At 30.9% G+C, this 12,609-nt stretch overlaps 1 protein-coding gene across 2 annotated transcripts in view; it reads right to left on the bottom strand.

The window, feature by feature from the left end:
• Window positions 1-10,588, bottom strand: part of LOC113401274 (forkhead box protein O) — a 64,857-nt gene extending 54,269 nt beyond the window's left edge. Inside the window, exons 1-2 of one of the 2 annotated variants that reach the window (XM_026641111.2) lie at window positions 9,645-10,588; window positions 7,385-7,596 (exon numbers count right to left, since the gene is read on the bottom strand). In XM_026641111.2, coding sequence (XP_026496896.1) covers window positions 7,385-7,596; window positions 9,645-9,873 — 441 coding nt within the window. In that variant the 5' untranslated portion in view covers window positions 9,874-10,588. The remainder of the gene's footprint in view (window positions 1-7,384; window positions 7,597-9,644) is intronic. The other variant, XM_026641112.2, reaches the window with a different exon arrangement.
• Between the last annotated feature and the right edge of the window lie 2,021 nt (window positions 10,589-12,609).

Genomic DNA, 12,609 nt, shown 5'->3' with positions numbered 1-12,609 from the left:
TGGCGTAACTTGCAACCTCTATTGCAGTCGCCCCTTCAAATATTCCTCCTGTATATCAAAAGTAGAACAAATTTGTATCGGCAAATTTATGACCAAGATTACTAAACTCGTTACAGTTTCCAGGTGGAGCGATATTTTATTTACAAGATTCTTTTGACACATATTTTTAGGACTTTATGCTAAACGAAGGAAGCGCCATAAGGTAAGGCAAGGCCAGTAAGATCATAATTGAATTATTTTATTTTATTTTTATTCGCTGAAGCTTTTCTCAATTATAAACAATCGACAAATATATAATAAAAAATTTCTTATTATGTATATAAGATAAAATATTGTCTTGAGGTGATAAGTTATTATAATATATAATTCTTATTTAATACCAAAAATATATGTTTCCAATTTTGTTCAATTTCTCTTTAACATAGCAAACGAGAATGAGATACTAACTACCTCGTGGTAAGTAATCACTTCTGATCAACAGACATTGTCACTGCAAGAAGAAATTAAAATGACTGTTTTTATTTATTATTATTTATTAAAGTTCGTATGGTAAATTAAAAACAAAATTCGCACAGAACCAGTTATACTATCCTAACAAGGTCTGACCCAGCCCGTACCACCGGTTGAACAATATCAAAAGTACGAATAATTTAAGTAGTTTCCGCTTAAATGAAAAGGTAATTAAATAATATAATAGATACTATTGAATATATACGTAAATGTAAGCGAATGCGGTAAAAACGTCAAAATGTTTTCATACTATGCGTCAATACGTATTGATAACGGTTACTTATTATTATTATTGTTTGTTATGTATTATACTCATCAATATTATGTTATTCAAAAAACCCATGCAAATATTAAATTGTATTTTATATATTTGTACGTAATATAAAACCACATTTAAAAAAACTACTTTCGTCATAATAAGCATTTTTTAGCAACTGTAACTTCACATTTATAAAACCTTAACTTAATTCCTATTTTTACAAAGAAAATTAATGAACTCCACATACAACTGAGACTCGTTTTTTAATACAGTTCTATTTTTACTTAAATAGATACGAAACTTTTTAAAGACAAACCTTGAACTATTTACAACACTATTTCATCTTTTTCAGTATCAATTATTGTAATTAAGATGCAATTTACAAAACATCTGTCGGTCCCTGTGTGGCATAACTATGCGCAGACATTCTTTATGCAACAAGTATTCTTCTAGTTTTACTTTGTATTCAAAGAAACGTTAAACTAGTTTTTGAATGATCTGTGATATTTTAAGAAATATTTATCTTACAAAACAATGTTGTTTGGTTTTAGGCAGAATAAAATAGTATCCCGAGAGCCGGTTAGGGACATTTTTTGTTTTATGATCCATCCTTATCCGTATTTTTAATGCTTTAACATCTGGTACGGTTGCGGAAAATCAAACCACCGGCTAAATAATTCCCAATTTCCAATTAAGGAATTGACATCGTGCAGGTGATCAACCAAATCTATGAAATCCTTTTTCTTACTGAATCCTTTTACAAACATTTTAAAAGTCCTCTTTGAAATATAGGAAGAAAATTCTATAATGATGATAATAATTCTATAAAATTAATTAGATTAGTAAATTTTTTACAATAACATTTTTTTTAAATTGAAGGAATATAACGTTCAACATAGATCTAATTTGGTAAGGAAATATATATATTTTTTTATCAGTATGTAGAACAGAGAAACACTTAATGCATTAAAACACAGCATTTAAACTGTTCATATAGACAACTCTCGTTTAAATATTTTGTTAAGAAAAAAAAAATAGGTACCAAAAATTTAAATATTACTTCTACCCATAATAGAGAAATTTATTTCATAACCTTGCTATCAAAATATTCTTTAATTATTATTGGTTTATGTCCATTCCCCATTAAGATTTCATATAGCCACTCTTGACTCTATTTATACTATTTGCAATACAAATGCCAAAATAGCTAAAACTTTCCGAAGCCTGGGAGTCAATTGGGTCGATATCGTTTAAACAAACGATACCAAGGCCAGTGATCCATCCACGCGGCGGTCATACCGTCTACTATATCTAATCAATTTATTATGCACGATGAACTCGAGAATTCTGTCCGTTGCTTTAGATTTCACTACATCATAGTAACTGTCGCGCAATGACTGTTTTATTACAAGATAATACAGAAAAAATCAGTTGAGGAGTGTTTTACTATCTATCATAGTACCACCAGCCGCTACCAAGACTTCGATAAGATAAAGTCCTAGAATCTTATTTCAAATATTGTAAATACGTTATGCCTATTGTAATAAGGTTCAATTTAAGTTACCAAGGACTAATTTAGATAAGATAATTAAGTGACAAAATAATCACCCTGTGGCCAATTTAATATTGAATTGTATTTTACAAATATGTATACTTATATTTCCTTATATAATTTTTTTTATAATACAGCATATGCTCTTTACGTTTGTTGACTGAAATTCTATCTACCTATGAAAACGCACCTAGCCGGACCGAAGCAGCTTAGAGGGATAAGTTATTTCCAATATCTGGACAATAGATATTTGACGGCCTTTTTCTTGGAGACATTAACGGGTTATTATTGGTTTTACTTTTCATTTCTCAAGTCAACATGTTGGATTTCATATATTTACGTAATCATAATAGTAGAAAAGTCTAGAAGCTAATGAATAAATAAAAAAAAAATTACCCTTCTTGTCAAAGAAAAAGATTTACTACAACATATTTATTATTATACAGTTAGTAGTTTAAAATTATTAATACACTGTCCTTCGATTCAAGGAACTGTTTAATAGCCATAATTAATTATGTTATATTTCTAATAAATTATTATCTTTCACATTTCATGTATCTATATATCGCAATAGATATGGTAACCTCACCATTGATGAGATGTAAATGACCTCGATATATTGTCAACGAGCTACAGTTAGAAACATAGAATGTCATAGAGTATAACATAAGAAATGAAATCGTCGAAATACAAGCGTAAAGTCACAAAGTTTATCGTCTATTGCATCCGTTTCTATAACAAGATCTTCGTTTTGAAGTCAAGAGAAACTTAGAGAAATAATTTTACACTTAGATGAAGAAAAAAATAAATAATGCAACGGTATTCAACATTACGATAACAATTGTCACGTTACTATTAAAATCAATTAAAAATAAATCAAATTGACAACACTCTCAATGTTTCGCAAAAATGTGTCAATGTCTCCCTTATCTTTTATTATAAATATTGTCAACAAGTTCATGTTCACAATAATCATATTATATTGAAAATTACAAGCCGTATAACGTTTTCAATATAGTCTTATTCTTTATATATGCAGAAGGAGGCGTCGTAATTATGAAACTTGTTCTGCAGATTATTTTAAAAACATAATCGTTTACTTAGCTTTCCGAAAATGTATAAAAACTAGGAATTTATTTCAAAGCAACCGAAATAAAATGATCAGAAATGACGCTGGTGGAAATTCGTATTCGAACAAGACCTAATTCGTACTAAAGGTCGCTCTTTAAAATTCCCACAAAATTGATTTAAAATAATAACCAATGTAGTTGTAGTAACTTGTCGCGTAATAACCTTGTGTAAATTAACTAGTACCATATAATTTAGTAATTTAATCTGCTAAGTTGCATTTTTTTTTAATTTTAGTTTAATTAAATACTTCTATGCATTGACTTACGAAAACCTCGCGACAAGCTTTTATGATTAAAGAAATTGTGTATAATGAGGTTATAAATTGATAGTTAAAATTTTAAAGGAAAATTTTATTTTCTTGTTTTTAGAGCATTTAAATAAAAGCTTTTTTTTAAAAGTATTTTTACTTTGAATTTATTTATTAATTAAAAATGATTTTCATTATTTTAATTATTTTTTGCATTTACAAGTTGACACATAACGTTTGCAAACATCTCAACAAGATAAGAATGCATTTCTTTTTGTGTATATTTGGAGTTTTCCTTGTTTGGTTTTAATTTAATTAATTATTTAATTATATCTTTTATTCTGGATTCTCCCAACAATGTTAACTTTATATCTGCAATGTTTGCTTGTCCTTAGTAAATATTTTCTCATTCTTATTTCGTTATTGTATATTTTGTTTAAATGAGTTATATTATAAATATTTATGTCATAATTATAAATCTATATGACATCAATTAATACTACCCAGTCTGGGTACTATCCTTTTTTATTATATATATGACTTTACTACAATTTTCATATTATATCACGATATATGATAATCGTATCTCTATTATCCATTTTTGCCTCAAACTTTATGAATATGACCTAATGAAAAAATCTGTGTAATCAAAGGAACACAGTAACTTATTGAACTATGCAGCATTGCAACTAACGAGCGCTTGATATTATTTATTTTGTTATCACACAAGTAATGTGACTGTGCAAATATGACATAAATGTTATCAATATCCACAGAGCTAGATTGAAGGCGCTTGTACATCAATGTAACCTCAATTTCTTATTAAGATCATAGATGTATAAATTTGACGTATAATGCATTTATTAAGATATAACTAAAAATTATGTTTAATTTGTTTATAGATGTCTATTGAAATAAAGGTTGAAGTATTTGGGTACAGTAGAACCTCGATTATCCGAACGCTGACTTAGTTTATCCGAACGCTTAATTATGCGAACATTAGCGCGTCGCAGCCGTAAATTGAGAATTGACGATTTTATAAAAAAAATATATAAAAATAATATTTGACTTTATTTATAACAACGTTTTATATTTTAATATATATATATTAAATTTTAATAGAATGTACATGGTAGTGACAATTCTTTTTATTTTTGTTTGATCTTGTCCCAAAGTTCGGATAATCGAGGTTCTACTGTATATTGTCACTGATTACAAAATCTATAAAATTGAATATTAGTCAAATCTATAATCTAATATAGTAATATTTATGTATGTGTATCGTTGCGTTTAACGCCATATCACTATATGGCATTAAAGGCGATAACGTGTGCAAAAATAACATAAATGGAGTTGTTATGACATTCAACCTGTGTTCACTTGACACTATAAGTTTATATTTCTAATATATGACGTATATCTGTGAACAGTAAGCATTAGCGAGTTTTGCGTTTTCATAATTTTCACTCCTATCAATACTTAAGTTAACAACAGTCATACGTTAGTTATTTCATAATTTAAAAAACTATTCATTTTCGGTAACCAGTTCGATAAAAAGTCCAAATACATCGATAGATCGGAAGGATGATATACGTTTAAAATTCTTATACTCTGAACAGTGCGTAAGAAAAAGGATACGAGATTTTGCGAAGGTGTATAACGGGACAGTTTAACGGTAACGTTCATTTACTATTCAATGGGATCAGATGCGATAACAAAACAGCGAATACCAATTTTGTCCTTCATATATATTAACACGAAAATAGCGTATGGTAATTAAGTGACGTTCATTTAAAAAATAAATGAAATCAAATGGAAGGGAATAAATGATTGTAATAATTATTATATTTTTGTGTTTATATATTGTTGTTGTTGTTATTAAAGTTTCTTAGTAATTATACTTGCTAATTTATTGTTTGTTTATGTGTTATTAATGGTATGGTTACAAGTCTAGTTGTTATAATATATGTCAAAATAAAGGTTTCATTACGCAATCGTTTCATTACGAATAAGAAATTAAAAACAAATAAGTCGCGTTAAGCATGACGTTCGGAGAACGAACGTAATTTATAATGATTACGACGACGAATAGTCTCCAAATGTTTTGTTTTAAAGAAAATCTCTCTCAACGTATTTCGCGAAAATAGAATAAGTAATTTCTTTCTTTGATCGATAACTAAAATACGCAAGCACGTGTCTTCATGAGTATCATTCATTCACCTTATGAGAACACATACTTCTATCTCTCTCGCCGAATACAGAATTGACAGAAGTCAGAACGTGACACACGATATTTACATGTCGCTAATTACTTACGCATACAATGGCGTGATTTGAGGCCGTTGAATTTTAAACGTTATTTTATAGTAGGTAATCGTTAGAGTCGGACATCAGAACCAAGGCACTTTAATGGATATTGTATGCGTAAACATGAATCGAATCCACGGATATCTTTCCGAAGGTCGCCAACTTAAAGATGATTATTTTTGTGAGACATAATTAACTTTAAAGTGTAGCATAAAAGAAAGACAGATATAGAATAACGATAAAACCTAATAGAACGTTTTTTTATTTTGTTCTTGAGAAGGCGTTTCATGTCCTACGTCATTTGATCACATAATTTGTTAGCATAACTGTGTATATTAGGTCCGTTTTACATACCATTGCTTTCCTACAATGTGTAACTTCACAACTGTCAATTCCGGAACAGCAATGTACATGTGTGAAGCTATTACGTCAAGAGTAATGGCATGGATTGAGTATGTAATAGTGTTTTTATTATCATTTATATCGGTCATGTCGCAGCTCGGATTGAGATAACGCGTGCCACTGCGCAGTTCGTCCAAATTTTGTAGAACTAAATACTAAAAAAATAATCAAAAAAAGTCTCCTTGTTTACAATTAAGAAATATTTAATGAATTTTAATTTTCGGCTAATTGTTAATAAAGATTTGACTTGACTTATTTGAGACGTATTAGCTGTTGAATTTGTTTGCATTCTATAAAATTTAACTTCTTAAATAATTCAATATATTTTCTATAGAGTATTCATAATAATATAAACGTAAGCACTTTTAGTAAAACATAAAAAGTAAGAATATTTAATGAAGCTAACCTCGTACATTTTAGAATCAATAAAATTCTAAATAATCTACAATAGTTGGCAACTCTTGAACACGGAAGTCACCGATGGCTAGCGTTCAACTATTGAAAAGAAGCCAGGGCTTTTATTAGTTAATTATTGGCGCAGAGTGGGCAGGGCGCTAATATCAAGAATAACTATAGGTACGCACATAAAACTGGTTTCATTTTAAAGCTTCATTCTGTATTGAATACGCAAATGTATGATCGTTTTTGTTTTCCCGTTTTATCTAAATATTACATAAAATAATCGTAACGTATAAATAATTTTATTCATAGTAGATACTTATTACTTGAAACATTTAATGTAAATAACATCCCTGATCTTAGTCTTAGTCCCACTACTATGTAAGGTGTTTTCATATTGTAATGCATCCAAAAGAATCAATGGCCAAAAGCCAAGCGATTCATTATAATGCCTTTAAAAATATTTTAACCATTTCACTCAGTTCTCATGGAAAAACACAGACTTCATCGTAGTTCAAATGCATGTGTTAACTTAAAATATAATCCTTAAAAATAATACTTAGAAAAATAATCTTACCTTCCATCCAGCAGAGGAATTACTGTCGCCCTTATCCTTAAAATATGGCACATTTTGGACCATCCACTCATATATTTGAGACAACGTTAACCTATTGTCCTGAGAGGAGGTTATGGCTTGTGTGATGAGATCAGCGTAGGAGAGATTGCCCCAAGCGTTACGCCGCGAAGAGTTCTTTTTTGTTGTAACAGAAGTTGGCAAAGGTGGAGCACCTGTAAGAAGACATACTGATTTAATGGTCATATTCAAATAATATAATATAATTTGATTACATTTCAAAATGTTTTAGGGACACAGCTTTACAAATGAATAGCCAGTTTTATATCGAATAATCAGCTCTTAAATCAGATCCGTCTTAGCCCATTCCAATGCTCTGGGGCACACAAAAATATGGACCCCTGCTTGAAAATAAAAAAAACTGACCAAGTAGGAGTCGACTTCGCTTACTGAGGATTATCACAAATTTTGGTGTTATCGACTAGAGATATATAGCGAGAACCACACTCGCACTTGACCAGATTTTATTATTACTACTCAGTATTTCCAGATAGTCGAAAAAATCTTCCTCATTTTCTGTCTAGATATTTTTATTGGGCTTTCTCAATATAAAATAGAAAAATAAATTACAGTATCAGTAAATATGGGCCGAGGGCCCGGGTAAGCCAGTATGTCTAGGTTTATGGTAAAGGTACTGTCTTTATTTTAAGGTATATTGTGTACAATTCCGGATATACTTATATGTATGTGTCTACAGAGGAGACCATGGCAAGTATAGTCGTTAATTAAATAAGTACATTTTTAAATAAAATTATTGACTAATAAGTATGTACTTATAGTAAAAAGTCTGCATATTAAAATATTGTTTATATTTTTTCTGTTTAATTACCTACCGTTACGTATGTGATTTATGAATGCATACATATAATTGTGTATATATGTATTGGCAATGTTATTGTAAATTTAACGAAATCTTAATTTGTGATAAGTAACCATAATATTATTTATTATAAAAATCTTTAATTTTACATTCAGACTAAAGAGATAATTTACCTGCTTCGCTGTTAATTATTATTTGATTTTTTTTAACATAATATAGGTAGAATACATTTAAAAAAATAGTAAATATTGCTAAAAAAGGAAGTTGTACATTTTATATTTTTTTAAGTGTCATAATTGATGATTACTAAAATACGTACTAATAAATTAACATATTTAGTACGTATTTTTATTGCAACCGAAAAGTGTCTGTCTACTTCAGCTTAGTTTATTTTGTTTATATAGAAGTAATTAGAAAAGCATACTAATACATCAGCCACTATATGGGTTCAACTCAATGGTTACATTCGCTCCTAAACAATGGTTCATACTACATATGCATATCATACACGTCAGGTTAGGTATTACTGGAATGAATGATCGTGGAACACGCCTCGTCGTAAATGCTACTGACAGTAGAATATCTGATAGCTAGGTAATACTTAGACGATAAACTAATGAAAACCACTTAGCGGTCTTATATGGTAACTTAGTAAATTAGGGATTAGTATATTATCTTAATGCTATTAAATCACATAAAATTGATGTTTGTATTAAATGAGAATGCTTAACTAATAAACAATATAATATTGGCTATATTTAGCACTATCGTTAGTAGATATTTATAATCCGTGTCAAATTAATTTGTACCATAAATAAATAAAGTTTGTCAAAATAAAGTTTTTTTCCAATTTCAGAATAAGATAACAAAATGGACTGTTTAGAGAATAAGTGACTATTCAAGTATTTTACAAAATATATTTTAAATAGAAGAACTTCGAAGAACTTAAAAATGTTCACTGTCCCTGCTTATGGAAGACTTTTTTTTAGTTTTGACACCTCGGTATCTAATTATTTATCATTTATTTCTACACTACTCGCACCGGATTTCATACTTTATCAATATAGGTATAGTAATAAAGTTAATAACATTTTGTTTATTAATCTCATGACAGGAAAAAATCAGCATATTTGTCCTTAATGTGGAAGATTATTTCGAATTCGAACTAAAATCCGCGACAGCTCAGTCGGAAGCTGGTACAATTATGAAAACAAATCTAATATTGGTACACGATCTATTTATAGTCTTTGGCTTGTATGTTTGTTTTGTACTAAATTGTTTGAGTAAAAATGACACAATACAACAACAATATTTTTTGTTTGTCTATAGTAATTATATAATTATTTTCTTAGTAATTTCAATTTAATAGTGTTACACATTTACCACTTAAATTCTGATTGGAATTCTTTTTTGAGCCAGAATCTTCAGGTTCAATATAGTTTTCTGGCCTGGGCAGTGGCCACGTGTTGGAACGAGCGCGCGTTTGTGGTTCAAAGCCAACTTCTGCTAATTCTCCTACGGGGTCCAATTCTACCATAGTTCCATCAAGTTCTGAGAGCCCTGTCTGCGAAGACCATGGACTATGATAACTACTTCCTCTTTGTAAAGACATTTTGATGCGTAATGTTGATAGGCCGTGGAATTTTTTGGTGGGTGTGTCGTACGCAACGCTCAATGGCGCGAATCTACTTTGGTTTTTACCATCACAACAGAAGTTTATTTTTTAAACTGAATTATTTATATTTCCAGAACGTGATCAGTCAGACTCAGTCCGCGATCCGCAAAGGTTATCTAACTCCTTATCGCCCTGTTACACGAAGCCGATAACATGTGGCGTCGTGCATAAACAGAGATGAGCGTTTACGTATCTGCCGTCGGGCCGCTCCCTAGAGGCGATTTTCGCTAAATATAAGCGCGGAGCGAGGTGGGGGCGGGGCGTGCACCACGTGAGCGACTACGCGCCGATTTTCCAATTCATCTCTGGCGGACTAGAAGCGTTAACCTTGTAAGATAGCTTAAAATTATAGTTGTCCGTGATTATCACTAACACTAAGAAAAAAAAAACAAAGACTGCAAAGTTTAATGTCTGTTTTTAACAAGTCTCTGGCAGTCGTAGGAAACTTTTTTCGTATTAATGACAGTTATCACTGGGTATTGCACTTTGGTATCATCCGAAAAACGAGCGCGTCCAACGGCAAGGGTACCTTGCAAATGCCCACGCGGTCGGCAAATCTCGCAACTGCGTAATAAATGCCGCTTACGAGAAACGACGATTCGTCCTCGGGCACGAGCGGTCGGTAGTACACTGAGTGACGGCGTCGTGAGGCACGAGGCGGCGGCGACCGTGCGAATTCCGTTCGCGGGCGCCGCGCTGGCCGCGGGCGGCGCGGAGGGACGGAGGAGGGCGCTGATAGAGAAGTAGCATCGCGTCGTGTGACCGCTTGCCGCTCGGGTCGCCATCACGGCCGCACTTGCTTTTTTACTTCGCAAGTACACTAACGAAGTGATAACTCGCCAACCCATATAACGTGCCGTTTATTTCACTATTGATTAAAATCAGTAGGCAAAAAGTTTTATTTTTTTTCGGCATAGATACAATTTCTTTGTTACTTTGTAAACACTAATTTAACAAAGAAAGTTACAACTTACAAGTTTAAGTAACTTAGGCGTGTACTTAGTATAGCACCTATATTTTGAAGTTTCAAACAATATTCCAGCATTGGTATGTAGTAAATTAATCATTGTCAGTGTACCTTTTAATCTTAAACTCTAGTTACCGAATTTGATTTAATTATTATTTTATTTAAAATGGAGTACTACTGCGAATCCGAAGCGGAAAGTTAATTTTATCTTTAATCCCTCTGTGGCTAAGGTTATATACGATGTATATGCTTAAGATTTCAAAAGCCTAATGGATTAATCAGGATAAAGAATACAAAGACGCACCAAATATTTTTTTATGAATTTCAATAAAAGTACACACAACTAAATACACTTATAATGAGAAAATATTGACAGTCTTAAGTTTTTCTAAACTTCAATGAACCATTCGACAACATTTGTACCACCTTTTTGCAATCGCTAGTTGGCCGGTCTTTTTAGTACCTATTTAAGGAATACCTCTTACTACGCCAAAAATGCGTTTATTCTTCTACTTATTTTTTTTTATAGTGATAACTACTGCTTATAGATTATTTTTTATATATCTTATAGAAATTACACTTCGTTCAGGAAAAGAAAATTAACTAAGTACATAGAAGTTAAATATCAATTCAATTGACTATTTCTCGAAAAAAGTTCCGAGGTCTGAGGGCAGTACCGTCCAGGAAAAAATAGATAAGTATAACAGACTAGGATTTCTCCAAATCCTGTAGAGATCTCATGAAAATCCTATAAATAAGTTATGCAGAGGCTCCACCCTAGATAAAGTCGTTGGTCTGTTTCGTCACGAAGTTACTTACTAGGAAACACTACCGCATATAAATCTTTTGGATCTGAATGTAGCGGCAGAAAATGCCAAGTCATATGTTACGATACAAGACATGGCGACCCTTCAGGTATTGAATTAATTGATAAATGAAACGAAAATAAATATAAATAAAATGAAAGTTTAAAATAACAATTGAAACGAAATATTCGGATAAATTATAATAATTCAGATTTCAAATGATTTGTTTTTTATACATAAAAAATATTTAATTTATTTTCCTTACACGGTAAATGTTGTAGAACTTACAGCCCAAAATACCAACCTAAACACGTTATATTATAATATCTCAACATTCAATGCCCTATCTACACTATTTTTAATTATATAATACTTTTCAGAAAGAAATGTCCAGGTCTGTTATAATAAAACCAATATTAAAATTTCGCAGTATAAAGAAAGTATAAAGAAGAAAAGAATATGAAATTACTCATGTCAAATTGTCAAACCAAAAAACGCAAATACGGAAACCTTCAAATTACACAATTTATTAAAACAATGACCGCACAGTGATCATTTTTTTTACTTTATTTATGAGTAATTCAAGTCTGGTGTCTTGACTTATTGTAATTACCAAGACTGACCGGTTAGTAGTCACGCAAATACGATTAAAATTGAAGCAGCAAAAGTTTTATATTGATATGTTCTATCATGCTAGAATGGGGCGCTCGGAAAATTAAAGTGAAGCATCGAAAGCGAATGCAAATCAAAATCGAAAGAAATTTCCCGGTAGTGTATGTAGTAATTAACAATTTGTTAATACGTCAATAATGAATAATAATAAAAGTGACAGCACCTTTGACGTATTAACAAAAAGACGTATCGTTTCGCACTACCGGGGTGAATAAGGCACTTTCCTTA

The sequence above is a fragment of the Vanessa tameamea genome, chromosome 7 (genome assembly GCF_037043105.1).
Source record: "Vanessa tameamea isolate UH-Manoa-2023 chromosome 7, ilVanTame1 primary haplotype, whole genome shotgun sequence".
Classification (NCBI taxonomy): Eukaryota; Metazoa; Arthropoda; class Insecta; order Lepidoptera; family Nymphalidae; genus Vanessa; species Vanessa tameamea.
Note: the sequence above shows the minus strand (reverse complement) of the source record. Positions and strands in the feature narration are given on the sequence as shown.